This window comes from Oryzias latipes, chromosome 18, assembly GCF_053564925.1.
Source record: "Oryzias latipes strain Hd-rR chromosome 18, Olatipes_Hd-rR_3.1".
In the NCBI taxonomy this organism is placed as follows: Eukaryota; Metazoa; Chordata; class Actinopteri; order Beloniformes; family Adrianichthyidae; genus Oryzias; species Oryzias latipes.
In genome coordinates this window covers 35,030,688-35,054,765 of record NC_136254.1, presented here as the reverse complement: position 1 = coordinate 35,054,765, position 24,078 = coordinate 35,030,688, and the positions used below count along the sequence as shown (strand labels likewise).

The following is a 24,078-nucleotide window of genomic DNA, read 5'->3' as shown; positions in this document are numbered from 1 at the left end:
CCAGGAAAACAGAGACGGTCATGGATCTGTTGGTCTGACAGTGGATGATCAGAATGGAGTCCAGCCTACTTATGACATCACAAATACGATCAAACAACATTTTTTCATCTGCTCCTGATTCACAACGATTTGAATAAAAGGAAAATCATAAATGCAGTTGAAAGCCTCATTTTCCTTCTCTTGTGTCCATAGAAATGCCTCAAGAACGTGTTGGAAACAGCATTTCTATTGCAGTGGGACTTTAAAGGTTAACGAGCTTCCTTTACAGATCAGCTCAACGTTTCACATGAATCCAGACATAAAACACAAAGAGTTAACCGGTTTCCTCCTGATATTCAGATAAAGACAAAGGATGTTTAGTCAAATGTTTGAAATGAAGAAACTAAATTTCTGCTCATTTAGTTTAACAGTCCAGAGATTTTTAAGTCAAATAAACGACATTTATTTTGAATCAATAACAACAGACATTGACTTGAGGCTTGAATCTTCATCCATGAAGGAATCTTTGGCGTTGATCAAAAACTAGGATTTCTGTCCGTTTCTGTTTCCATTTTCCTGCTTTTGAAGCATTTTGTGGAAACGGGAGATGAAGTAAACACATCTGTGCGTTAATCTTTCACATCTGCAGAAAAATGAGGATCGTGGACGACTGTTGAGCTGTCGGGGAAAAAGTGACAACAGAGTGTGTTGCATTTTGACATTTAGGGGTTTATTTTAATATTTAAAGCTTAAGAAGAAACTTTGTCTGTGGGAAGAATGTGTTTCCAAGCACAGAAGAATGACTGACTCCAGGGAAGGACTCCTTTCTCCGGCGTTGAATCGTGTCCGTCATGCTGTCACGGCCCAGAAAAGGAGATAAATCACATCTCGTTGCTCATTTGTCTTCTCCTTTGTTCCCGCCTTCACGGCCTCTTTCTGGCCTTTCATCGTCTTCGTCGCTTCGCCTGGACGTGTGACGCCGTGTGACAAATCACCGCAGGTTTGAAACCTAAGGGGAGGAGCTTATTCACACCTGCTTCAGCCTAAAACAGTGTTGCTAAGGAAAACTTCACGGCTGAAACGGCAGAACATCCACTCATCGTTTGTCTTGATGTCGAGGCTGGAGCTTCAGCGTTCGAATCCTCCCGACTCCTCCACCACTGACGCGGCTCAAGAGTTCCAACGGATTCTGGAGGAAGGCGGCTTTGCACCGACACGCAGCATGTGTGTTGTGTGTCGGTGCAAAGCGTCACAATCGGCTGTTCAGGCGTTTATCCTGGGAGCTACCAAAACAAGCTGACACAGGTGAGATCTGTGAAGGAGAGTTCTGGATGTTTTCAGGCTGTACACTCCTCTCTGTCTGTTTGTCAGACAGACTCAACATTTTCACACATTTCTTCTTTAAACTCCCAAAAGTCAAATGAGTCCAGGATAAAACAATCAAAGATCCATGTGGGTTTAGTGAAACAAACACATTCAGAAACGCCGCCAAGGAGATCCATGGACAAAGTCAACCGCCAATCAGAACTGTGCTGAAAAAACACAATGAGAAGATGCAAAGTTACACAAAAACAAACACAGAGACCAGGAAATGTCATTATTTTACGTCTCAAAGCAAGGCGTTGTCTTTGCGTCTCTCTGTTTCTGCCAGTGAGAAAATGGTCTCCATGGTAACGGGGTGCAGCAGGTCAAGTCTCACACCTGAGCTGAGGTGTCTGCCTCCAACTTCCCAGCATCCTCTGGCATCAGAAATGAGTCCGGAAAGTTTAGAATTTCTGTTATAAAGTTGTTTTTCTCTAAACAAACAGACCAAATGTTCAAATCTGGACGGTGAGACGTTTGTGTTTAAAGAATGTAAAGCGTGTTTTTGCTGCAGCATGAACCCAAACCCTCCTCCAGAGTGAATGAAGGTCTTAAATCTGCTTTCTAATCCTTGGAAAAGTGCTCTCCAGCTCCTGGGCTTCTCTCCTGCAGCTCCTGCAGGAACAGAGGAACCTTTGTCTGCCGCTTCAGTCGTTTGTCATAAAACGTCTTAAACATGCAGACGGCGAACGCGGCGACTCCACGCCGTCTGGACACGGGCCCGTGTGTGTGCGGGAGGCCATTTGGGAGCGCGGCTGCCACCCTGGTGGTGATGATGATGATGATGATGATGAATGGGTGCAGCAGCATTTGCTGAGCCGGTAACGGGGAGAGTGCGGTTTCTGCCCTGAGGGAAAAGTTTCCACTGAAAGTCAAAGTCCTGAGCCGCCAAACGCACCAAACATTTCACCAAAACTGGAACCAGAGGACTTGATCAGGAATTCTTCAGGTTTTATTTGAGAAAAGCCTTTCAGTTTATGCTGGTACTGGCAGGAGGGAACAGTGACTCATACTTACCAAAATAAAAGCACAAACAGAACATTTCTTTGTTTATTAAACGTAAATTCAGCCATCAGCACAGACTGAAACTTTGCAATGAGAGAAACGGTTCCAGTGTGCCAGCATGCAGACCCTGATCCAGACCCTGTGAGTCATCAGAAGTTCTCCACATCTCCCCTTTTCATCGTCCTTTCATCTTTGTTGGAGGTTTTTGGAAAACGTTGAAGAATAACGAAGAAAGACGATTTGGGGAACCAGACTTCAAACAGGGTGGTGGATCAACAGTAGATGGTTCATTTGTCTGGTTTAGCCTTAAACTAAAAGCGGCCTCCATGAAGGTCCACGGCGACGTCACACGCTCTCCTCATGTGCAGCACTCACGATTGTCACCCCTCAACCGTTTAAATAAAGTTTTAACCTTCTCAAAGTCCCGCTCCCATCATCTTCTGAGCTGTTTTCAAAGCGTTCCCGGTGTTTTTTTTCATTACGATGAAACGTTTTCTAGGACATAGTTTCTGCAGAGCGGCAGGCGTCCAGCAGAAATTCACCTGTGAGTTGTGGGGGGGTGACCCCGCCCTCTTCCCCTCCCCGTGTCACACCCGCTACGTACATTTATATGGCACCAATGAAAATGGGTCGTACCTGAATAAACATGAAAAAGTGAGAGACGACGTGGTCTTTAGAAGAATGAACCACGTTCAAACCACGGAAGAAGTTCCACTAAACCACGCAAAGAACACGCAAAGAACACGCAAACCAACACAAAAGCCAAAACAAAATTCGTGGGTCAATCACGTCATTTGAACGTGATGTGTGCGCCGTTTACGTGATCTAAAAGTTAAACATTGGTGGTTCATGCATGAAAAGTCTGTTAGACAAACGTGGAACGGTCCTGGAAAGACATACATTTGTGTTTGGATCCCGAAAAATCACACACAAATGCGCAAATTTACTGAATAATTGTGTATAAACTACATAGAATATGTGTGATTGTCAACCAACCATAAATGTGGAACAGACCCGTCACTCAAAACCCTCGACTGACATCTGAGCACATCGACAGACGCAAAAAACGATCAAAAATGACGTAATCAGGCATGGATCACCAAAGTATAGTGGCTCCGCCTTTATAGGAGCTCTGAGCAGGGAGCTTGTGGCCCCCCCGTACGTCATCTGACTAAAGAAATGTGATCTAACCTAAACCTTTTAAAGGTTTTCCTCAGAGTGGGTCCTTAAAGAACCATCTACCTCTACAGACATGTCCCTTCCTGTTTGAGTCTGGGTCTCTTTTGGGGTCCTCTCCGCTTCGGTTGGATGAGGGGGGGTCACTCTGAGGACCCGTTTGAGTCCAGACTCAGAACACCAGAACCCAGATCAGTGACAGGGTCACATGACCGTTTACCAGTCCTGGTCAGCCGGGTGGTTGACTGTCCCGCTGGAAAACCAGATTTCTCCAAATGATGAAACTAGTTAAAGAAGCAGAAGACTGGAAAGAAAAAATCCAAGAGTTTGTTAAAGTTTTTTATTCTCAGTCAAAGTTAATGGAAGCAGAAAATTAAAAATTAGGTATTTTAAAAAAAATGTTCTTAAAGTTTTGTAACCTTTTCCTGCCATAATACTAGTTTTTGACTTTTTTTGCGTTTCAGTATCTTTTGTATTTCCATAATTTCCTTTTTTATTTTGAACTTTTTTCTGTTTTTTCTTTTTATTTATTTATTTCCTAAAAGTTCCTGTTTGGATTTTAAACTGCCCCCAGTCCCCCACCCCGCTCAGGCCTTGCCCCCCTCCCCGCAGGAGCAAAACCCCTCAGAGAGCGCGCGCGCGCCTCAGACCTCCACTCTCCTCCATCATGCTGGACACGCTCATCTTCCTCCTGGAGAGGCTCTTCCTCCTCGCGCACATCAAGCTCTCCAGCCTGCTGCCCCCCCATGCCAAGGACAGCACGCGCTGCGAGCGCGAGGACCCCCCCGGGGGCGCGCAGAGGTTCCAGCGGGGGGACCTGCTGGAGGTCCCGCGGACCCTCTTCACCCACTTCGGCATCTACCTGGGGGAGAACCGGGTGGCGCACCTGATCCCGGACATCCTTCCCGCGCTCACCGCCGACAGCCGCCAGATCCAGGAGATGGTGACCAACACGCGCCTGCTGCTCGGCGTGCTCTCCAAGCGCGCGAGCGTGCGCGTGGACTCCGTGGAGGACTTCGCGTACGGCGCGCGCATCCTGCTGAACGCCATGGACGGCGCCGTGCGCCGCGCCCCGCTGCCCGCGGAGGAGGTGGCGCGGCGCGCGGAGCGGCTGCTGGGCGGCGTGGCCTACAGCCTGCTGTGGAACAACTGCGAGCACTTTGTCACCTTCTGCCGCTACGGGAGCGCGCAGAGCCTGCAGACGGACCAGGTGAGCGGCGCGCGCGCACAGGTGATGCCCGGAGGAGCGCGCACCTTGAAGGCGCGAATCTGATCCAAAAGCTGAGGAGGGAAGTCCAGGGAGATGAGAAGATTCAGCTAAAGAAGCAAAAAACCTGGATCTTCTCATTTTCTACAACGAGAAACGTTCATGGAAACTAAAAATGTGAATAATTTAAGGAAATTCTTTCACGAAGTTCTTTAAAAACGTGAAGATTTGTGATAAACATCAGAAGATCCTGCTGAGGAGCTCCACACCAACACCCACTGTTTGTGGAGACATGAGCTCCTGCAGGGGGAGCGGGGTCCTTCCCGCAGGGTGGGTCGGGGGTCTGTCCCCCTGGGGTCAGCGGGGTCCGTCCCGTATGGGCTCAGAGCTTCACCTGAACCCCACAAACCTTCAGTTCTTTTGTTTTCACTGAAGGTCGAAACATCTCCAAAAAAAAAAACCTTAATCATAGTTTCTATGAAAATCTGAATCTGGATTTTCAAGATTTTCCAAATCCTCCAGAATCTGGTTCTGGAGGTGAAGCAGGTCTGAAGGGCAAAGCAAAAGGCATCAGGTATGACTCGGCAAGCCACAGATCAGGATGCAGCTCTTTTGCTGAGTCATTGGATTCTCTGCTTGTTGCTAAACGTTCACAGAGCAGAAACGTCCTCTGCAGCTGCAGCCTCATTCATGCTCCTGCAAACATCTGGATGCAGATGAGGAGGAGCAGAAAAGCGCAGAGCTCTCCTCTCTGACGACACGGCTCTGCGTTTAGTCTGACCGCCTGCTTTTTACCCCAAAAAATCTGGGTCAGTCCTAGAGAAGTGCTGAGAACAAGAGAAGCATTGAGACCCCAGACGCCTGCCAGGAAGCAGACAGCAGCAGTTAGTGCACAGGGAGGAGGAGGAGGAGGAGGATGAAGCAGCAGGGCAGTCCTGGCTTTTCTACACCACAGAGTTGCTCCTTAATTTGCTTTGGTGTTTGTGTTAAAGCGACACACAGGCAGAGGGGCGGGGCCTCCAGGTCCACATGCTTTAGCCGCGTGGCGTCCAGAAAAGTGACTTTCATCTTTAATGAACCTCACATTCATGAGAAAGGCCTCTGTTTCTGCCGGATTGGGGGATTGTCCGGGATGTTCCTACTATATTAACTTGTCTCTCTTTGGCTGTATATAAGAACCGCCTCCAATCAAATCAAGTTAATTCATTCGCCAGTTTTGCGCGATACAGACGCCACCATGTTGGAGCCGGACGACGTCAGCAAGCAGTGATTGGTCAGAGTCAGCATGAGTTATCGTTTCTATGGCAACCACACTCGCCAATCAGGAGTGACCTTGTTGGAAGCCCCCCCCCCCCCCCCCCCATCACACTGTTTGGCGTTAATGTAGCCCTCTTTCAAGTGGTAGGGGTGTGGACGACTCAGACCAATCACTGATTATTGGCGACGTCTGGTTCCAACAGGACGGCGTCCGCATCGGTAAAAAGCTGATTTGATGTCACACGTGCTCGGTCCAGGTCTCTTATACAGTCAGTGGCCTCACCGTACAAAGACTAAGACCATTATCATTTTAGTTACGGTAATAAAAATCTGGGAAAAAGTTTAAATCTGATATTTAATTATTGATTTTTGTCTTCGGTTTCACCTCCCATTGTTTGTTTGCTCATAACGTTGAAAGACTACATTCTTGGTTTGTTAGCTTCCCTGCTAGCATTTGCTAATAAAGTTTTGACGTTGTAATATCAGCAGAATTCAGAAATGATGTCAATCCAAACATTTTCTAATAAGGAGTTGGTTCATCTCAGCATAAAGTCAGATTATGAAACGTTTACTTTGATGTTCTTAAATGTTTTTAAAGGTTTGGTTCTGTGACTCCTCCCTAAAGCTCATCATCTTTACAGACGACATGCTTCTCTTCTTTAGCAGACTTTGAGGGGTCAGTAGAGGATTTTTGAGTCCTCTGAGCTTTTACTTTGATGAACAGGAAGTACTATTAGCGCACACAGGATATTGTAAACAGAGTTAAATGTTTTCTTCTATTTAAACATATTTTCTACTTTGTAGAAATAATCTAAATGTAGTTTTTTTTGTCTCTTTGTGATCAAACGTTCTGCCACATAGTTCAACTGCTAAATGGGGCAGTAATGAGGAGCAGATGGGGGCTCACCTCCTTCTCCTCCTGCAGCTGGGGGTCCCGTCTGCCTCCCCCAGGCTCATTAAAGGGTGACTGAGGGCAAACAGCAGGACGGATTTACCCCTGAAGCAGGGATCCACTCACTCCAAGTTACAGTTACATTTACTAAAGTATTACTTTAATTGCACTTTTGAGAGTAGTTGTACTTGACCGTATCTCACTATCAAGTACTTCCGCTACTTTTGGCCAATCTCTCTAGTTTCTGTAGTTTTCTTTGTAATTTCTCCTACATTTTTTTCTAAACATTAGTGAAAGTTTAATTGTTGCAAAACAAATCAGTAAGTGAAAAACTTTATTCTAATATTTAGAAACAACAGAATTAAAGTACAAATCACTTTTTAAAACTATTGAGTAGTTCTTTTACCATTTACTACTTTACTTTAGTATTTTGAAGTATGGCTACTCTCATATGAGTCCAGTTTTTGGTCTCCTTAACCAGTCAGCTGCTTAAACCTGGTAAAGGGTGTCCGACCCAATGGCCCCGCCCACATCTCCAATCAAGGAGATGACCATCTCCTTCTGAAGTAACTTCCCTTCAGTCCTAAAGGTCCAAAACTGTTAACCCCCCCAATGTTTGCCATCATTACTGTGGGCGGTTCCTCACTCACAATGGGGGAGGGGCTCTTTAGGGTTTATTGTTGGACTTAGCGCTGCCTTTAGAGGAGACACAGAGGGAGGGGTGGTCCAAACTTTAGGGGAAGACCCAAGACCTATGGGGTGAACAGAATCCGTCTGACTCCCGTCTCCTGCTCTCTTTAGTTCTGCGCCTGGCTGAAGTCTCTGATCCGGGACCGGAGAAACGTGGCGGTGACGGCGCTGCTGGGCCTGCTCTCCATGGCGTGTTTGGGGGTGTCCTCCAGCACCGCCCTGCCCACCCTCCTGATCCCCTTCACCCTGTGGATGGCCAGCTAAGAGTGGGCTGAGGCTCCTCAGTCCACGAGGACCGGCAAACATTTGGACCTCTGTAGGTTCCTGACGGAGAACTGACCATCTTCTCCACAGACTGACGCTCCATTTATCCCACGACTGCTAACCGACGGACCAAAGATCCAGGTCCAGGCTGGTCCATCCGGGTCAGGGGTCTCCTTCAACCCACGCCAGAAATCATTTTGGTTTGTGTTTAGCCACACCTCCTTTTAGTCTGGGAAATTTTGACGTGTTTTATCCAGAAGTTATAACATTTCCTGTCCTAAGAACACAGAACAGTATCCCCTAAACCCTAAGGTTCACCAGAAGGTCCAGTTCTTGGTCCAATCCAGAGCTGTAAAGGTGACCCTGCTCCTGCTCTGGGTTCTCCAGGTTTGTGGAAGTCCTGAAAGTGACCAATAAGGAGAGAGTGTTTCAGGGAGGAGGGGCTTAAGGAGTCAGGAGTTCAAACAATCTTATTCTGAAGGAACCTGGAGGAGCCAGAGGAATTTCAAAATAAGATGCAGAAGAACAAGAAGTAAAGGATCCTGTTGGAAGGGATTTGTGTCCAATTGTTCTACCTGATCTGCAGAGGTTCTAAATCCATCACAGCGGATCGGATGAGGAGCAGAATTCTCCTGAAGCTCCCGTCTGCGTGAAAAGATGTGCCTTATCTGCAGGAGAACCGTTGGTGTTTGATGGATGCTCCTGCAGGAGAACCGTTGGTGTTTGATGGATGCTCCTGCAGGAGAACAGTTGGTGTTTGTTGGATGCTCCTGCAGGAGAACAGTTGGTGTTAGTTGGATGCTCTTGGGGAACGGTTGGAGCTCCCGCAGTCTGACTCATGCATGTCCATCAGACTTTTTTCAGTGTTTATTTCAGAGCTGCTGCCTGGTGAAGCTCCTCTGTGAATGTCTGTTTTTTTTGTGTGTGTACAGAACCCGTTTCCATGGCGAAATTCAGTTTTTATGTAAATAAATAAACAGAAATGTGTTCTGTTCTGTTCTCTGTAAAACTCAAACCCCTCACATTCTTCTGTTGAGGCTCACAACTGAATTCCTTCACTTTGTCTCCCTCTACAGGGCGAGTTCAGGACTGAATCTGCACCATCCATTTATTGGTAGTGAAGCTTTGTCGCCCTCTATTGGGGGCTTGTGGAAACTGCAGTGCCAAATCAAAACTCATTGACTACAGAATCTAATTCCCCCCCTAAAAAAAATCACCTTTGAGACCATCTGAAAACTTAAACTCCTCCTAGGGATTTCCATTGATTGCCTCCAAACTCTTTGAGCACTATTGGGAAAAAATGTGGGAAATCTAAGACATGGAGAAGCAGATAACCTCAGCTTTCGGTTCCAGAAATGGAGGTATGTTTCAGGGTATGTCAAGTTGCCATAGCAACTCATGCTCTGAACATAACCTGGTCTGGAGCAGGTTTAGTTGAAGGTTAGTTTGTTTTCAGAGAGGTGAAGCAGCATGGCGTGTCCATTTGAAGATGATTTAGTGGATGAAGAAGCTCAAATAATACTTTTTCCACCATGAGAGGATGATAAGACCACATATGGATGTTGGAAAGATAAACTTTTTACTTTGATCTAAATTAATTATTTGCTTCAGTTAAGAGAAATCTTTTTTTTAGTTAAGTCAACTTAAAAATAACACATAGTTTTCAGACATTTATTTTACTTTCATTCAAATTAATTCAATTAAGTAGGTGTAACTCTGGTCCTGCTGTTAGATCAACACCGCAAGGGATTGTGGGAGATCATTCCCTTTGCCTGTCTGGACGGATTTGGGTTTAAGTGTGGGTTTTTGACCTAATCTGTTTAGTTGTTTAGCTGTTTTACTGTGTTTTGTCTAGTTATTTGTCCAGTTATGTTTAATTCTTTCTGCACCATGAGTGAGAGGGAGGAAGAGGAGCACCACTGGTGCACTGTGGTATTCGTTAGGTCGTGTTGGTTTGCGGCGCCTTCTGTCCGTGACACCAGGGTTCGAATCTGGGCTGCTCCCTGTTCCCTTCTCTACTTCTGTGCCAGTCCCAAGCCCGGTTAATTTGAGAGGGTTGCGTCAGGAAGGGCATCCAGCGTAAAACATTAACAAGATAACCATGCAAATCGTCCACAATGAAAAGGCTGATTCACTGTGGCAACCCCTGAAGGGACAAGCCGAAAGAGAAAGAAGAAGAAGTGCACTATGGTGTAAGAACAGAAGTTACAGTCAGAGTCATGATACTTCAATGAAGTAAATATTTTGAATCCATGCTATCATTTATTTTAATTTTTTTAAATTAGTATATCTGCAGGCTCAAACTTAGACATATGAGAGATCAAGAAGTACAATAAATTAAGATGGAAAAACATTTAATTGAATTGGAGTAAAATGACATTTAGTTAGATAAATACGTAAATTTGGGTTGTAAAAAAATATTGAGTTGGATAGACGTAAGAAATTAGGTTGATTACAATTAATTCAATTACTTGTTACCAATTGAATTAATTTAAGTTGGATAAGTTATATATATATATATGCGTCACAATAAAAATAGAAATGAGATCAGAATAGTCCATTCTTTTTCTCAAAGCAGAAACTCTTTCTTTGCTGATGATGCAGCCGTGTTACTTTATTGATGGATGTATAATCTTAATACGCCGTCATGAAAATCACAGACTCCGTCTCACTGAAGTATAGCGCTCTCTTTTTCTCTCCACGCGTTTCCATGGTGACTTCAGAAATCGGCGATCCATTGAGAATGTCTTTATGTACCTGCTGTGCACGTGCATTAACCCAGGGTTACCAAGTCCAGCGTAATTACGCTAACTCATATCTGGTCTGTTGGAACCGACATATGCAGAGTAAGCAAGTTCAGGCGGATTTCAGCCAGAGTTCAGGGTTAAAGTCAGGCTAGTTTAAACATGCTTCCTGGAATACCCCCCTTGTGTTCAAATGACAACAGAACAACACATAAAACATGTCTACAATCTTTACTCTTCCATTAAAATAGATAAATAAAATAAAAGCCATGCGGGATTCAATCTAAGATTTAAAAAAAATAGTAAATAGGAACATTTTCTGGGACTTTTATCCTCCATGTGGTTTCACCGTTTGGACTAATGTGGACACAATATTTTGTAATCAGAATGAACATGATTTGCTACGTCTAAAACCAGTGTAGTTTTGTGTCTGGACGCTGTTATTTTGCGTCTCTGCTTTGAGTTCCAAACATTTTCCTTGTTTTTTCGGTTACTTTTGTTGTCTTTTTGTGTTGTGTTGTTGTTTGTGTGGTTGTGTTGCTGTGGAGCGGCACCTGTGCTGTCATTCTCTCAGTTTTCCAGGATGTCACCTTCCATCTGAAGTTCTGGTTCAGGTCCAGCCTCACACGCTCCTCACAGCTCAGCTGATCCCGGCTCCTCCCACCTCCTGGTCAATAAGAACGGCAGGAGGAGGCGGCTCCTCGCCTCCTCGCCATGTTTCCTCTGCAGCTCCTGGCACTGCTTTTCATCTCCTCCACGGCTCCTCAGCAGAGGAGGAAGGAGAAGAAAGAAGAAGAGGAGGAGGGGAGGAAGAGCAAGCATGACTTAACATTCCAGAGAGGAGACCTGCTGGAGGTCCCGCGGACTCTCTTCACGCACTTTGGGATCTACTTGGGAGGAGGAAGGTGAATCGGAAGATGATTTTTCTCTTTTCTTGTCCTTTTCGTTTTGTTTATTTTCTTCTTCTTGAGTTTCTTTCTTCCATTGTCTGGTCTTTTATTCTCGTTTTGTTTGCTTTCATCTTTCATGTCTGTCATTTTTCCTCTTTTTGCTTCCATCTCCTCTGATTCCTCCTCTCATCTTCAGAGTGGCTCACTTCATCCCGGACATCATGCCCGTCGTCTCCGGCGACCATTTCCAGATCAAGCAGATGGTCACCAACACCAGACTCATCCTGGGAGTTCTGGCGAAGGTAAACAAGAAGATCCGGTTGGTTCTGGTTTTAGTGACCATTCATGTTTTGTTAAACAGAACAACAGAGTAATTTAGAATAATCTCTTCCTTCACTCGGTAATCCATCCCTTGTTGGAGTTTCATGTTTGGCCAGTAGGAGGCAGCTTTTTCCAGCAGAGATTTGATTGGTCTCAAACGTTTTGGTGTTTTTCAGTGTGGCAGTGTGAGGGTGGACTCTGTGGAGGATTTTGCCTATGGAGCAGAGATCCTGGTGAACCCCATGGACAAGGTGATCCTCTGAAGCGGCGGCCTCGCGTTCGACACCATCCACTTCAGAGAAACCCGAACTTTGGACTTGAACCACGAGCGCTGAAACCTTCTTAACCCCAGCTCAGGGAATCCGGGGATTACAGATCAGGCTGTGGCGCCGCCGCTGCCTGCTGGGGTTTGTCAGTGACAGGATTTTCTTCTGTTGCAGATGTGCAGCCGGGCGGCGCTGCCGGGTGAGGAGGTGGCTCAGAGGGCAGAGAAACTGCAGGGGGAGGTTCCTTACAGCCTGCTGTGGTACAACTGCGAGCACTACGTCATGTACTGCAGATATGGCACCGTCATGAGCTTCCAAACCTTCCAGGTGAAGATCTGTTTGTCCTGCAAGAACCAGAGAGAATGAAGAGCGTCTGTCAGCCTGAGCCTCAGGATGAAGAGTCAGGCTAAAGGCTACAACTATAGACCACGACTATAGACTCGGCCTATATACTACTATAGACTCTGACTATATACTACAACTATAGACTGTCACTATATACAACAACTATAGACTACAACTATAGACCACAACTATAGACTCTGCCTATATACTACAATAATAGACTCTGACTATATACTACAACTTTAGACTACAACTTTAGACTAAAACTATAGACTCGGACTATAGACTACAACTATAAACTCTGACTATATACAACAACTATAGACTACAACTATAGACTACAACTTTAGACTCTGACTATAGGCTACAACTAAAGACCACAACTATAGACTCGGACTATAGACTACAACTATAGACTCGGACTACATACTACAACTGTAGACTACAACTATAGACTACAACTTTAGACTCTGACTATAGGCTACAACTAAAGACCACAACTATAGACTCGGACTATAGACTACAACTATAGACTCGGACTATATACTACAACTGTAGACTCTGACTATATACTACAACTATAGACTCGGACTATATACTACAACTATAGACTCTGACTATATACTACAACTATAGACTACAACTGGAGCCGGTTTAGCTTGTGCTGGTTTGCGGCGCCTTCTGTCCGTGAAACCAGGGTTCGACTCCGGGCTGCTCCCTGTTCCCTTCTATACTTCTGTGCCGGTCCCAAGCCCGGTTGCTTTGAGAGGGTTGCGTCAGGAAGGGCATCCGGCGTAAAACATTGCCAAGTTTACCGTGCGACTCGTTCGCTGTGGCGACCCCGGATGGGAAAAGCCAAAAGAGAAACAACATAGACTACAACTATAGACTACAACTATAGGCTACAACTATAGACCACAACTATAGACTCAGACTATAGACTACAACTATAGACTACAACTATGGACTACAGCTATAGACTCGGACTATAGACTACAGCTATAGACTCGGACTATAGACTACAACTATAGACTCGGACTATAGACTATAACCATAGACTACAACTATAGACTGCAACTATAGACTCTGAATATAGATTCAGGCTAAAGACTTAGACTAAATACCGGGCTATAGACTCGGACTATAGACTACAACTATAGACTCTGACTATAGATTCAGACTAAAGACTTCGACTCATGACTAGGACTAAAGACTCGGGCTAAAGGCTGTTCTGGTGGAGACAGGAACGGGTTAATTAACCAAAAGTTAGCTAACATATGAGCTTTCACAATCCAGTGGGGATTACAGGGAGAAAGTGTTCTCACAGGCTCATTACAGAACAGAGAAGAACAGGCAGAACGTGTTCCCAAAGCTTAAGAAATGTCTGATCCAGATCAGAGCTGCAGGCCTCCAATGAAAGCTCCCTTGTTTCTGCAGAACAGGCCGATTGAAGCAACGGGAGCTGCGCTTGACGGACTAAAAAAACGTCATCGACCTTATGGTTTCAGAGGAAACGATGGGATTAATGCAACATGATTTTACCTCAGCAGTACTCAACAAAAGGCTAAAAAACAAGCTTTAACAGTGAAAAAGGAGCAATTAAACAGTTTTTTCATAATAACTTGTTTGCCTGAGGTGTGATTGTGATCCAGAAAACAAAAGCATCTAAACAAAAGAAGCGTAAATAATAAGAAAATAAGACAAAAAGCGGGTTCAACATTGATCTGTTTTCATGCAGTCACAGTGAAGGGGAACCTCGGACGAGTGATTTATCATCGGAAAAGGATCAGAATGAACAAGACGTGCAACATAGATCTGCCAGAAAACCAGAGAAACTGCATCTGAAGAAACAAAACAACAACAGAACAAAAACAGCCAGAAAGCCCAGACAGGAAAAAGAATAAATCTCAAATACATAAACAAAACAGATGAATGTAAAAAAAAAACTGAAAGTAACAAACAGAAATGTTTAAAGTCATCAACATGTTTTATTTCCTGCTGTTTCTCCATCAGTTCTGTAAAACTCTCAGGTCTCTGCTGCTGAGTCGGCGTGTTGCTAAGGCGACGGCAGTGCTGGGGGCGTGTCTTCTGCTGTACCTGAAGACGGTGAACACCTGGAGCATCCTGCTGGCTGTCTTGGTGCCGTTCCTCATCTGGATGGCCTCCTGAGCTCACACCTGCAAGAATAAAAACCCATGAAAAATCAGTCACCGAAACAAGGAGAGCGGCTCTTTAAAAGTAGAGCGAGTCTAAAACACCACTTTGATTGAGTAAAGGTGTCAGATTATTGGTTTTATTTTCATCAATTATTATCATTCATTCATTCAGGAACTGTAAATAAATTATCTGCTAAGATTTTAATTTTGTAAATATTGCTTTTTTTGTTCTAAAAAACGATTTAATTCATTCACAAAACTTTTTTGATTATATTAATTTAAATGTATTAAATTGGATAACAATTTTACCAGGCAATAAGGGGGCTTTACCTTAATTTAATGTATCTTTTGTTTCATATTCTATTTTATAAATAATTTATTTAACAAATCTATCTTTCATATTATTAAAGACGTTCTTATTTCTTGTTGGTTTCTTCCTTTTGAGTTTCCTTTCAACTGATATTGTTTTGTTAGTTTTTTTCCCGCCTCCATCAGCTACGAGCACGCTGATTGGTCAGAATCATGTGAGCTTCCTGTCAATTAAACTCCTGTTGCCGGGTGACGGCTCGGTCTTTTCCCGGCTCGGCTTGGCTCGGTTTTAGGGATTCTTGTGTGAACCGTCACGAAGGGATTTTGGCGTGGATTTTTGACGGAGAGGAGATGAAGCTGGCAGACGGTAAGGGTTAGCCGGGCTAGTTAGCCGATGCTAACGGCGTTAAACCGCCCGTTTAAGGAAACACTGCGGCGCGCGCTCACATCAGAGCACCGCTAGCTTAAAAGTTAGCAACCTCGCTGTTTTACATCTTGCAAGTAAAAAAAAAAAAGCCCTAAAAGTTGTTTTTGCTCCTTAAACGCTTTTTAAAATCTTAATTTGAAAGAAAAGCGTAAAAATGAGCAGCCAAACTAGTTAGTTTGGTTTTAAAACTCCTCAAATGAGGGTTATCGGTAAGATAAAGGGACTACACTTAACTTATTTGATCACATGACACTTCACGTGTCCAAATAAATGTTAACAAAAAAATCCAATTTGCTTTAAAATGTATATAAATAAAGATTTAAAATCGTATTTAAAAAATAATATTTGTATTAAAATTAGATTATTGATTATTAGTCATAGTAAATCTATTTTTATCGTACCACTTATGAAGCCTAATTTATTTGTATGCTATAAGTCACATTTTGGAGTATTTTTCACATTTTAGTTTCCGTTTTTTTTAAATTGAAATTTATTGGTCATTTTTATTTTTGTGGATTGGGGGGGGGGGGGGGGGGGGGCGTTTCCATTGCAAATTTGGGAAATGTGTCATTTTCAACACGCCTTAAAACCACCTCCTCCAAGCAGAAAATCGTATTCCGATAAATGCAAGGTTGTTGTTTTTTTTCAAAGTTGTGTTTTCAGAGTAAATTGTTGTCGCAAATCCACTGATCATAATTTATAGTCAGTGGAAACACAGTTGGTGTAAACAGACTATGCGCTTGGAAAACACGTCAGTGTATTTAGAGACTGCTAATAAGGTGACATGTAAGGTGAAATGCGTTCAGCAAATGCTCGTATTTTCACCTTAATAATCTTCTGATCAAACACTTGAATTTTTTAATTCTACAGCAGATTTTCTCTGTGATGTAAAGACTTCATATTGTACCGTAACCCTTTAACACTGGAGCGTGACTGTAACTCCAACGTAATGCCACCAGATTCTGATGAGGGGAAAAGCAGCTTTGCACTGATGTGCACCACTTCACACCACTGAATCGTTTATGAAGGTGGCGTGATTCCAGCAGATACTGACGTGTCATAATCTGCCGGACACACGTTTATACTTAAACGGTTGTCGAGTTGCAGTGGTTCAAAGAATGTGTGTAGTTTGCTGTTGCGAGTGACATGTACGGTCTCAGAGAGCTAACGCTCAGCTTCCGTGTTTGACGGACAGACAACGGAGCGTCCGACTCTGAAGTGAGCGAGGATGCCGACCTGCTGAGCAGCAGGGAGGACCTGAAGGCGTCGTGCGCCAAGGAGATGGCTCTGCTGGCTCTGATGGAGAAGACGGGCTACAACATGGTGCAGGAGAACGGGCAGAGGAAGTACGGCGGCCCGCCACCCGGTGAGACACGCCCACAGGTCCAAACACGTTCTGTCCTTCTATGCTGCCTCCCTGACCAATGCTGAGCCGTTCAGGGTGGGAGGGGCCGGCGCCGCCGCGGGGCTGCGAGGTCTTCGTGGGGAAGGTTCCCAGAGACATGTACGAGGACGAGCTGGTGCCGCTGTTCGAGAGCGCCGGCAGGATCTACGAGTTCCGACTCATGATGGAGTTCAGCGGCGAGAACCGCGGCTACGCCTTCGTCATGTACACCAGCAGGTGACCCGCTCAGAACCGAGCCGGCCGGCGCTCACCCAGAACCACAAGGCAGTGATTGCTGTGCTCCTCCAGGGAGGAGGCCGTCAGGGCCATCCAGATGCTGGACGGCTACGAGGTCCGACCCGGAAGGTTCATCGGCGTCTGCGTGAGTCTGGACAACTGCCGCCTCTTCATCGGCTCCATCCCCAGAGACAGGAGGAAGGAGGAGATCCTGGAGGAGATGAGGAAGGTGAGGTGACTTCATCAGGACCGCCCGCTGAAATGCATGCTTTTACTTTGAAAGCCAACATACAACAGCAAAATAATGTATACAATTATGGGATCGATTTCTTTATTTTCTCTGTAAAAGCACATTTCAATGTTTCTGGTCTAGAGACATTCTGTCCTGCGGGTTCTGATGCTGTCTGCTGTTCCTAAAACTCAGCTCTGTTCAGACCAGCAGAACACGGGCTTTCCTGACCCAGTTTGGTCCAGTTCAAATCCCAAACTACGTCCAGTTCACCCAAAACACCAAATGATGGCTTTGTTTTCTGGTTCAGATTTTCTGCAGCAGAATCTGACAAAATGTTCTGATGTGGACAGAACCTGCAGATGTGTGTGTGCGACAGCAGGTGGCGCCGCAGCTCTGCCAGATGTTTTACAGCCCATCTGCAGCAGAAGAGACGCGGAGCCACAGATGTGAACTTTTGTGTGTGTGTGTTAGGTGACAGACGGCGTGGTGGACGTCATCGTGTATCCAAGTTCCTCAGACAGGAACAGAAACCGCGGCTTCGCCTTCGTGGAGTACGAGTCCCACAAAACGGCTGCCATGGCCAGGAGGAAGCTCATTCCAGGTGAGCAGATGTTCTGAACAGTCCTTACGGTGTTCCAGGTGTGCTAATGCTTTTTGGTGTTCCAGATGATGTAGTTCTTTCAGCTGGTCCAGATGTTCTCCTGTGGATCACGTGTTTCCATCCTTTCTCAGGCTGCGTGCAGTTTGTGTCTGTGTCCAGCGGAGGGCGCTGGAGCATTGAACGCAGCCTTCAGGCGCTCAGATTGTCCTTCAGAGAAAACCTAAAGAACTGAGACAGAATGAATGTTTATTTTTAGAAAATTCATTGTAAATATTTTACTTTTTTCTCTCATTGTAGTTTTTCCATGACAGTTTTTGTAGATGAATATTTAAAAACATGTCGTTGTAGTGAAACAGGTTCCTCGTCTGCAGGAGGCTTCATTTCTGTGGTTCCATCAGTTAAAGTCGTGGTACAAACAGAGCTTCAGTTCCTCTCAGCTTCAGGCTTTGGTTGTTGGTGTAAAGATGTTTGCTCTCCTGGCCTCTCAGCCTCTTCTGGCCTCACCTGATTGAACGCAGGAACCTTCCAGCTGTGGGGGCATCCCATCCAGGTGGACTGGGCGGAGCCAGAGAAGGACATGGAGGAGGAGGCCATGCAGCGCGTCAGAGTCCTCTACGTAAGTCCGTCCTGCTGGACAGCAGGTTCTGAGGAGGGTCTCATGCTGGTGGTCCGAGTCCAGCTGCTTATCACAGAGACTCAGACATGGAGGAAAATCTCGTAGATTTACAGACGTAAGAAACTCGGTCTGACTTGGACGTCAGATCAATGATTAATGTCTATCTAGAAATGTTTTTTTTTTGGCACTTCCTTCTCTGAAGTTTAGACTTTTTTATTTTATTAAAAATTATTTACTATTTCTGGTCAGTTGATCCTAAAAACAGTTTAAATTCTCTGTAAATGTTCTGACGGATCATCATGGACAGAGAATGTCTGTGGTCTTTCCTGCTGACCAAATATGAAAACTAGTCTGAGACCCCGCCCCCTTGTGTTCCAAACAGGAAGTTGATACTAAAATGTTCTTAATTTCCATGTGGTTTAAGTCCAAAAAGTAACGATCTCAGATGTAGATCTGGTGGATTCTAACGTTAAGAAGCAGGATCCTGCTGCTGTTCCTCAGAGATCTCAGCGTTGGGTTCTGCGGGTTCCTTCAGCTGACTGTCCTGTTGGTCTGAAGGTGCGGAACCTGATGCTGGACACCACGGAGGAGACCCTCCGCAGGGAGTTCTCGCGCTTCAAGCCCGGCAGCGTGGAGCGCGTCAAGAAGCTGACCGACTACGCCTTCGTCCACTTCCGCAGCCGCAGCGAGGCGCTCGCCACGCTCGCAGTGATGAACGGCGTCCAAATCGACGGCACCACCGTGGAGGTGTCGCTGGCCAAACCCACCGGGAACAAAGAGCCAGTGGGGGGGAGGAGGAACAGCAGCAGGGGAGGAGGAGGAGGAGGAGGTGATGAGACGTTTCCTCTTTGGCGCAATGGCGAGATGATGAACGGACGCTCTTCACTCAGAAACCTGCCCCTGCACAATCGCATGGGAAACCCCTTTTGTGGTCCCGGAGGTGGAGGAGGTGAGTGTGAACTTCTGAATTTGTCTGCAGGTGAAGCCGGCCTGTTGTGAAATGTGGAGGAAAATATTCATATTTGTTTTTTTTTACTGTATTTTCAGCACTAAAAGACGCTCTTGAATGCCTTAGATAATAAAAAACGACAGTGTTGCTTCTCATGCTTCTAGAATCGTCTATGCTGTAAAATAACTGATGTTCTTTTCTGTTTGATGGATTTTTACTTCTTCTGTTATTTCCATAAATAAAATCCAGCAGCATAAATGACGGTGGAATCAGGATTAACATGTCAGGCTGATGAGGGTAAATGTTTGTGGGGTGGGGGCTGATGGGAAACAGAGAGAGGAGGAAGTGAGGCGTGAAGACGGCAGTTAATTAATGAGGAAGCGCTGCTGCCTTCAATCAGGAGTCTGACACCAAACACGCAGGTTAACGAGGAGCCTCGTTAGTTCATTATAGCTAACAACCAGGAGACGCATCACTTCACAGCACAGATCGCCACGGCAACCGTTATGATTGATTTTCTAAACATCCGTTGACCAAGATGGATTTCCTGATGGTTGATCGTTTATCAAATTTCATTCAACAGAAACGAGCTTCACCTGCAGAAATCAAACCTTTAAATCTAAATAGTTTCTGTAAAATGTAGGCTTTTACTTTGAAAAGGATTTTTTGTTTATACTATTAGATTAAGAATTTCATTTATTTTCATTGTATGCACACAGAAATTATAATGCTACCGGAGTTTAAAAAGAAAAAAAGTCAGGATTAGAAATAAAAATACATTTTAGAAATAAAAAATCTAAAATATATAAAGTCTAAAATATATACATCCAGTGTCACCGAAGGATAAGAGACTAGTTAAGCAAAAGACTGTTTTTTAAAATAGTTTCTTTGGTATTTTCATATATTTGAATCAATAGTTTATATTGATATATTTTGCTGGAAAATGATGGATAACGTGTTTGAAATCATGCACTTCCTGCTGCATTTTATTCTTTAAAAACGCTGACTCATGTTTTAATAGATTGAATTAAAAACTTCATTTTTTAAGTTTCCAACTGTAGAAAGTTTCAGAGATTCTGTTGCTTTGTGTTCCTCATCATCACAGCGTCTTAGGAAGGTTCAGCGGCTTATCATCTGCATAGAAGTTTAATGTGAAAATTAGGCCGGCACAATAAATCTCAAATTTATTATATTGCAATATCAAGCTGTGTAATACGCATATCACCAAAGTTGGTGAAACTTGCAATAAATGGTTCCGTTAAATGTGCTAAAACAATCTTATGGCATCGGATGGACGCCTACACGTTGTTGACCAATCGGAGCCCTTTTATGTTAGATGTTGGCCTCCTATGCAGACGAGGGTTAACTTTTCTTCAAACCGTATTAACGGTTTTAACCGGTATTAAACCTTTTCATTGAAATGGAAATGATGTTTTTGGTTGTTAGATATGTTATTTGTTCATTTATCGCAAGTTATATTGTCATCGCATTTATCACTGATATCGCATATTGCTTGTTTTCAAATGATCGTGCAGCCCTCATAGAAATCTAATGAGTCCTACTACAAAACCCTGAGGTACTCCACAGCTGTGTGTTTAGGAAAGCACGCCCCCAAGCTTAATGAAGTTCTCCATCTTTGTTGGCGGGGCCCTAAAAGAGCCGGAGCGCTGCAGGCTGCCTTTGCTCCCATGCACCCCCCTGGCCCCCACCAGCCTGCTGTCGCTGAAGCCCAGTCAGATCAACTCGGCCGTCACGCTGCTGGAGTACCACTGCCGCAGGAACTGCTGGCCCCCGCCCGAATACCACCTGTACTCCACGCCGGACCAGGACGGGAACCTGCTGCTGCTCTACAAGGTGTTCACACGGATCGGTTACACAACCCGCTACTGTTCTGCTGACATTTCTCATTGCCTTTGTGTTCTGATGCTTTGTGGCTCGGCGCGGACGCGGCAACCTTTGTGCGTCTCTGTAAATGTCAGTGCAGACGCTCGTCATGAACTCCTCAGCTTGATCTTTCCTCTTCTGTTCCCGGAGCTTCTTCTGGAGACCCACCCCCTCCACCGTGCACACACACACACCCAGCCTCCTGCTCAGCAACACACACACACAGTGTCCTCCCCGCCTTGGTTCCTGATCAGACCCCCACCCCTCCACCGGAACAGCTTCACTCTGAAAGCATGACGTCTGTGTGTCTGTGCAGGTGGTGATGCCGTCTGCGCAGGGGACCTTCATCCCCGACAAGCTGTGTCTGCTGCTGGAAGACGCCAAGGAGGTCGCCGCCCACAACGCCCTCTGGAACCTGGGTACACACACACGCATGCACGCACACAAATGCACTTCTACAAAGAAACAAACACATGCACACAGACACACACAGGGCGTGGGGTCCCTCGTCCAGTTTTCATGTGCGGTTAACGGTAGAAAAAGTTGATGGATGTTTTTTTCATAAACAAGCTGTGACCTCGTAAACAAACTCCAGCAGATGTTTGAGGAACCATCTTGATCTCCAGCTGACTCACTTTGATTAGCAAAGTTCAGAACGCAGCGGCGCCACGGCCCTCCTTCAGATTCTAGGTCACCTGAACGCCGCAGGACCATGTTGTCACGGAGCCACTGCTCTGACCCGTTTGCAGTATTGGCAGCTGAGCTGCTGAAAAAGCTGATGCAGCCGGAACCTGAGCTACCTGCAGCTCCCTGGGAGCCTGCTACTGGCTGCCTCTTCCAGAAGGTCTGTGCAGAAGGAGATAAGCGAAAAGTAAAGCAGCACCTGGAGAGCGACGGCAAGAACATCCAGGATTTATAAATCTGTGCTGCCCCACCTGGACACCATGAGCTTTTATTTTGAAAGTAATCTGCAGATTCACACGACCTGCAAAGCCTGAGGCCCAAACCATCGCCTCCTCTCCACCGTGCTCCACAGTCAGAAGGAGGAGGCTTGTTCCAGACGTCTCCTGTCTTGTCTCCTTCTCTCCAGACCTCTACTTTAGCAGAGCCTCCTGCAGGTCCCCCAGCTCCTCCTCCTCCTCCACCCTGTCCCTGCCCGACTCCAGCTCCAGCATCCTGACCTGCGGCGCCCAGCCCTTTCCCTCCTGCCTGTCTCCTCCGCCTCCGCCTCCTTCGCCTTTCCCCACCTTCTCCTCCTCCCCCCAGCCTCAGAGGCTCTTCATGAACTCCCAGTCTCTGTTTTACTGACGGTGAGTTTGTCCTCCTCCGCCCGTCAGAGCCGCTCCGGCTCTCAGGTGAAGCTCCTGCTTTCTGTTCACCTGCAGGAAGAAGAAAGGCGGGGCTTCCTGTTAGTTATGAACGAAGTTCGACGCCATCTTCATCCCTTCATCTCATGTCTGTGTTCAAAAAGAAAGTAAAGTTCCTCCCGTTCCACAAGCTCCTCCTCCTTTGGTTTCACCTGCAGCTCCGCCTGAGCTCAGAAAATCCGCTTGGGTTCAGTTTTCAGGGAAAATCTGCAGATTTTTGACAAACAAAAATCCATAAACATATTTATTTTCAAATAAAAAAATAATGATGATTAGTTGTTTAAATAAAGCTTTTAAAAATAGACATTTTTTTATTTTTTTTAATTTAAACACCCATTTTTACATGTGATTGGTAGAGTTTAAAGGTAAATTCAATCTTTTAAAAAAAAAAGTCTTCGTATATTTTGAAAATAATTTGTTTAGTTCATTTCTGAAGAAGACTGTAGACACTACTGACATAAATGTTAAGATGCATCTTCATCATCATCATCATCAGAGGAGGAGGGGCTTTTGAACAGAGGAGTTTGATGCTGTATTGCAGTTCAAATGAGAGTTCTGCGTTTCTATCGATGGTTCAGTTCTTTTGATGATTCATGAGGCTTTGGTTCATCCATCGCTCACATGTTTGTTGGAAGTTCTCTGCTTTCAAAAACTGTTTTCTTCTTTTCTCAAACAACTTTTCTTTGCTTTAATTTTAGTCCAACTTTCAAATTGACGTCCCAATCATAACTGTGAAAATCAGCCGTATTTATTAAAAACCCAAAGACTGAAGCAGATAAAAAATCAAAAAGTAAATATTCTAGGTAAAAGTGATCATATGTATTTAAAAAATGCTCAAAAATCTATAACCAATGGAAAGAAGTGTTGATTATTAAATGTTCAGCAGATGAAGATAACATCTGTCTGTTGGTCTTGTTTATTTGTCTGTTGTGTGTTTTGTGCGACAAACTGAAATTCTGAGGGCCTGAACAACAAAACTGACCCACTGCGTTTGTGTGAAACTTAAGTCTCCGCCGCCTTACGGGTGGAGACGGCTGTCTGCAGTGAGAAATGCTCAAACCTGTACCGGGTTCACAGGTTGTAGACCCGTACTTATGATGTGGGTTTGTGCGGTTGTCTGGGTCCGTGGAGGGTCGCAGCGGAGTGCTGGTGTGTGTCTTGCAGCTACCTTGAGGCTCATACGGACACCTCACAGGTTGTCATGACAACGGAACGTACCATTGTCGTGCGTGTGGTAAGTGCATCGTGAAGAGTTCGTAAGGATAATGGAAGTTACACGCACTTATGTCGTACAGGTGATGCTGCCGTATGGCGTCCTTATCCCACACTCTAACATTAACCCTTAACGTGTTGTATACGTTTTAGCTACGCCCTGTCACCTGCAGCATGAACGGTCTACAACCTTAATATTTCGTGGGCCCTGACCATGTTTGAACACTTTTTACCTGCACAGCCCGTATCCACCTGTAGGGACATCTGGCACTAAAGCTTTAGGAAGGAGGAAGGAGGTGAGACGCA

At 45.1% G+C, this 24,078-nt stretch overlaps 3 protein-coding genes across 7 annotated transcripts; all 3 read left to right on the top strand.

The window, feature by feature from the left end:
• Positions 1–4,011: 4,011 nt before the first annotated feature.
• On the top strand, positions 4,012–8,819 carry LOC105356312 (lecithin retinol acyltransferase). Its single transcript, XM_023948879.2, has 2 exons — positions 4,012–4,732; positions 7,680–8,819. Exons 1-2 carry the CDS (start codon positions 4,190–4,192, stop codon positions 7,830–7,832), a joined length of 696 nt encoding a protein of 231 aa, XP_023804647.1. The 5' UTR covers positions 4,012–4,189; the 3' UTR covers positions 7,833–8,819.
• A 2,384-nt stretch (positions 8,820–11,203) lies between these two features.
• Positions 11,204–14,976, top strand: lratb.2 (lecithin retinol acyltransferase b, tandem duplicate 2). Its single transcript, XM_004079548.5, has 5 exons — positions 11,204–11,481; positions 11,663–11,768; positions 11,964–12,038; positions 12,228–12,380; positions 14,412–14,976. Exons 1-5 carry the CDS (start codon positions 11,291–11,293, stop codon positions 14,565–14,567), a joined length of 681 nt encoding a protein of 226 aa, XP_004079596.1. The 5' UTR covers positions 11,204–11,290; the 3' UTR covers positions 14,568–14,976.
• A 68-nt stretch (positions 14,977–15,044) lies between these two features.
• On the top strand, positions 15,045–23,456 carry rbm46 (RNA binding motif protein 46). 5 transcript variants are annotated; one of them, XR_013651188.1, is made up of 11 exons: positions 15,045–15,230; positions 16,486–16,656; positions 16,731–16,911; positions 16,984–17,140; positions 17,615–17,744; positions 18,263–18,360; positions 18,919–19,309; positions 20,897–21,163; positions 21,510–21,612; positions 22,284–22,503; positions 22,579–23,456. XR_013651188.1 is itself a non-coding variant. In XM_011487179.4 (11 exons), the coding sequence occupies exons 1-10, from the start codon at positions 15,215–15,217 to the stop codon at positions 22,499–22,501; spliced, it is 1,662 nt and encodes a 553-aa protein (XP_011485481.1). In that variant the 5' UTR covers positions 15,045–15,214; the 3' UTR covers positions 22,502–22,503; positions 22,579–23,456. The 5 variants fall into 5 exon arrangements, 4 of the variants coding, with proteins under 4 accessions (XP_011485481.1, XP_020567189.1, XP_078792783.1 ...); XM_011487179.4 differs by having other exon boundaries at positions 20,967–21,163; XM_020711530.3 differs by having other exon boundaries at positions 22,284–23,456.
• Positions 23,457–24,078: the final 622 nt, after the last annotated feature.

Bases quoted from the DNA above. Each gene is read 5' to 3' on its own strand.
- LOC105356312 (XM_023948879.2), top strand. From the start codon at position 4,190: ATGCTGGACACGCTCATCTTCCTCCTGGAGAGGCTCTTCCTCCTCGCG. The intron at 4,733-7,679 runs GTGAGCGGCGCG...TGCTCTCTTTAG, and splicing joins AGAGCCTGCAGACGGACCAG to TTCTGCGCCTGGCTGAAGTC.
- lratb.2 (XM_004079548.5), top strand. From the start codon at position 11,291: ATGTTTCCTCTGCAGCTCCTGGCACTGCTTTTCATCTCCTCCACGGCT. The intron at 11,482-11,662 runs GTGAATCGGAAG...TCTCATCTTCAG, and splicing joins ATCTACTTGGGAGGAGGAAG to AGTGGCTCACTTCATCCCGG. The intron at 11,769-11,963 runs GTAAACAAGAAG...GGTGTTTTTCAG, and splicing joins TCCTGGGAGTTCTGGCGAAG to TGTGGCAGTGTGAGGGTGGA.
- rbm46 (XM_011487179.4), top strand. The intron at 16,657-16,730 runs GTGAGACACGCC...TGAGCCGTTCAG, and splicing joins GTACGGCGGCCCGCCACCCG to GGTGGGAGGGGCCGGCGCCG. The intron at 21,164-21,509 runs GTGTTCACACGG...GTGTCTGTGCAG, and splicing joins ACCTGCTGCTGCTCTACAAG to GTGGTGATGCCGTCTGCGCA.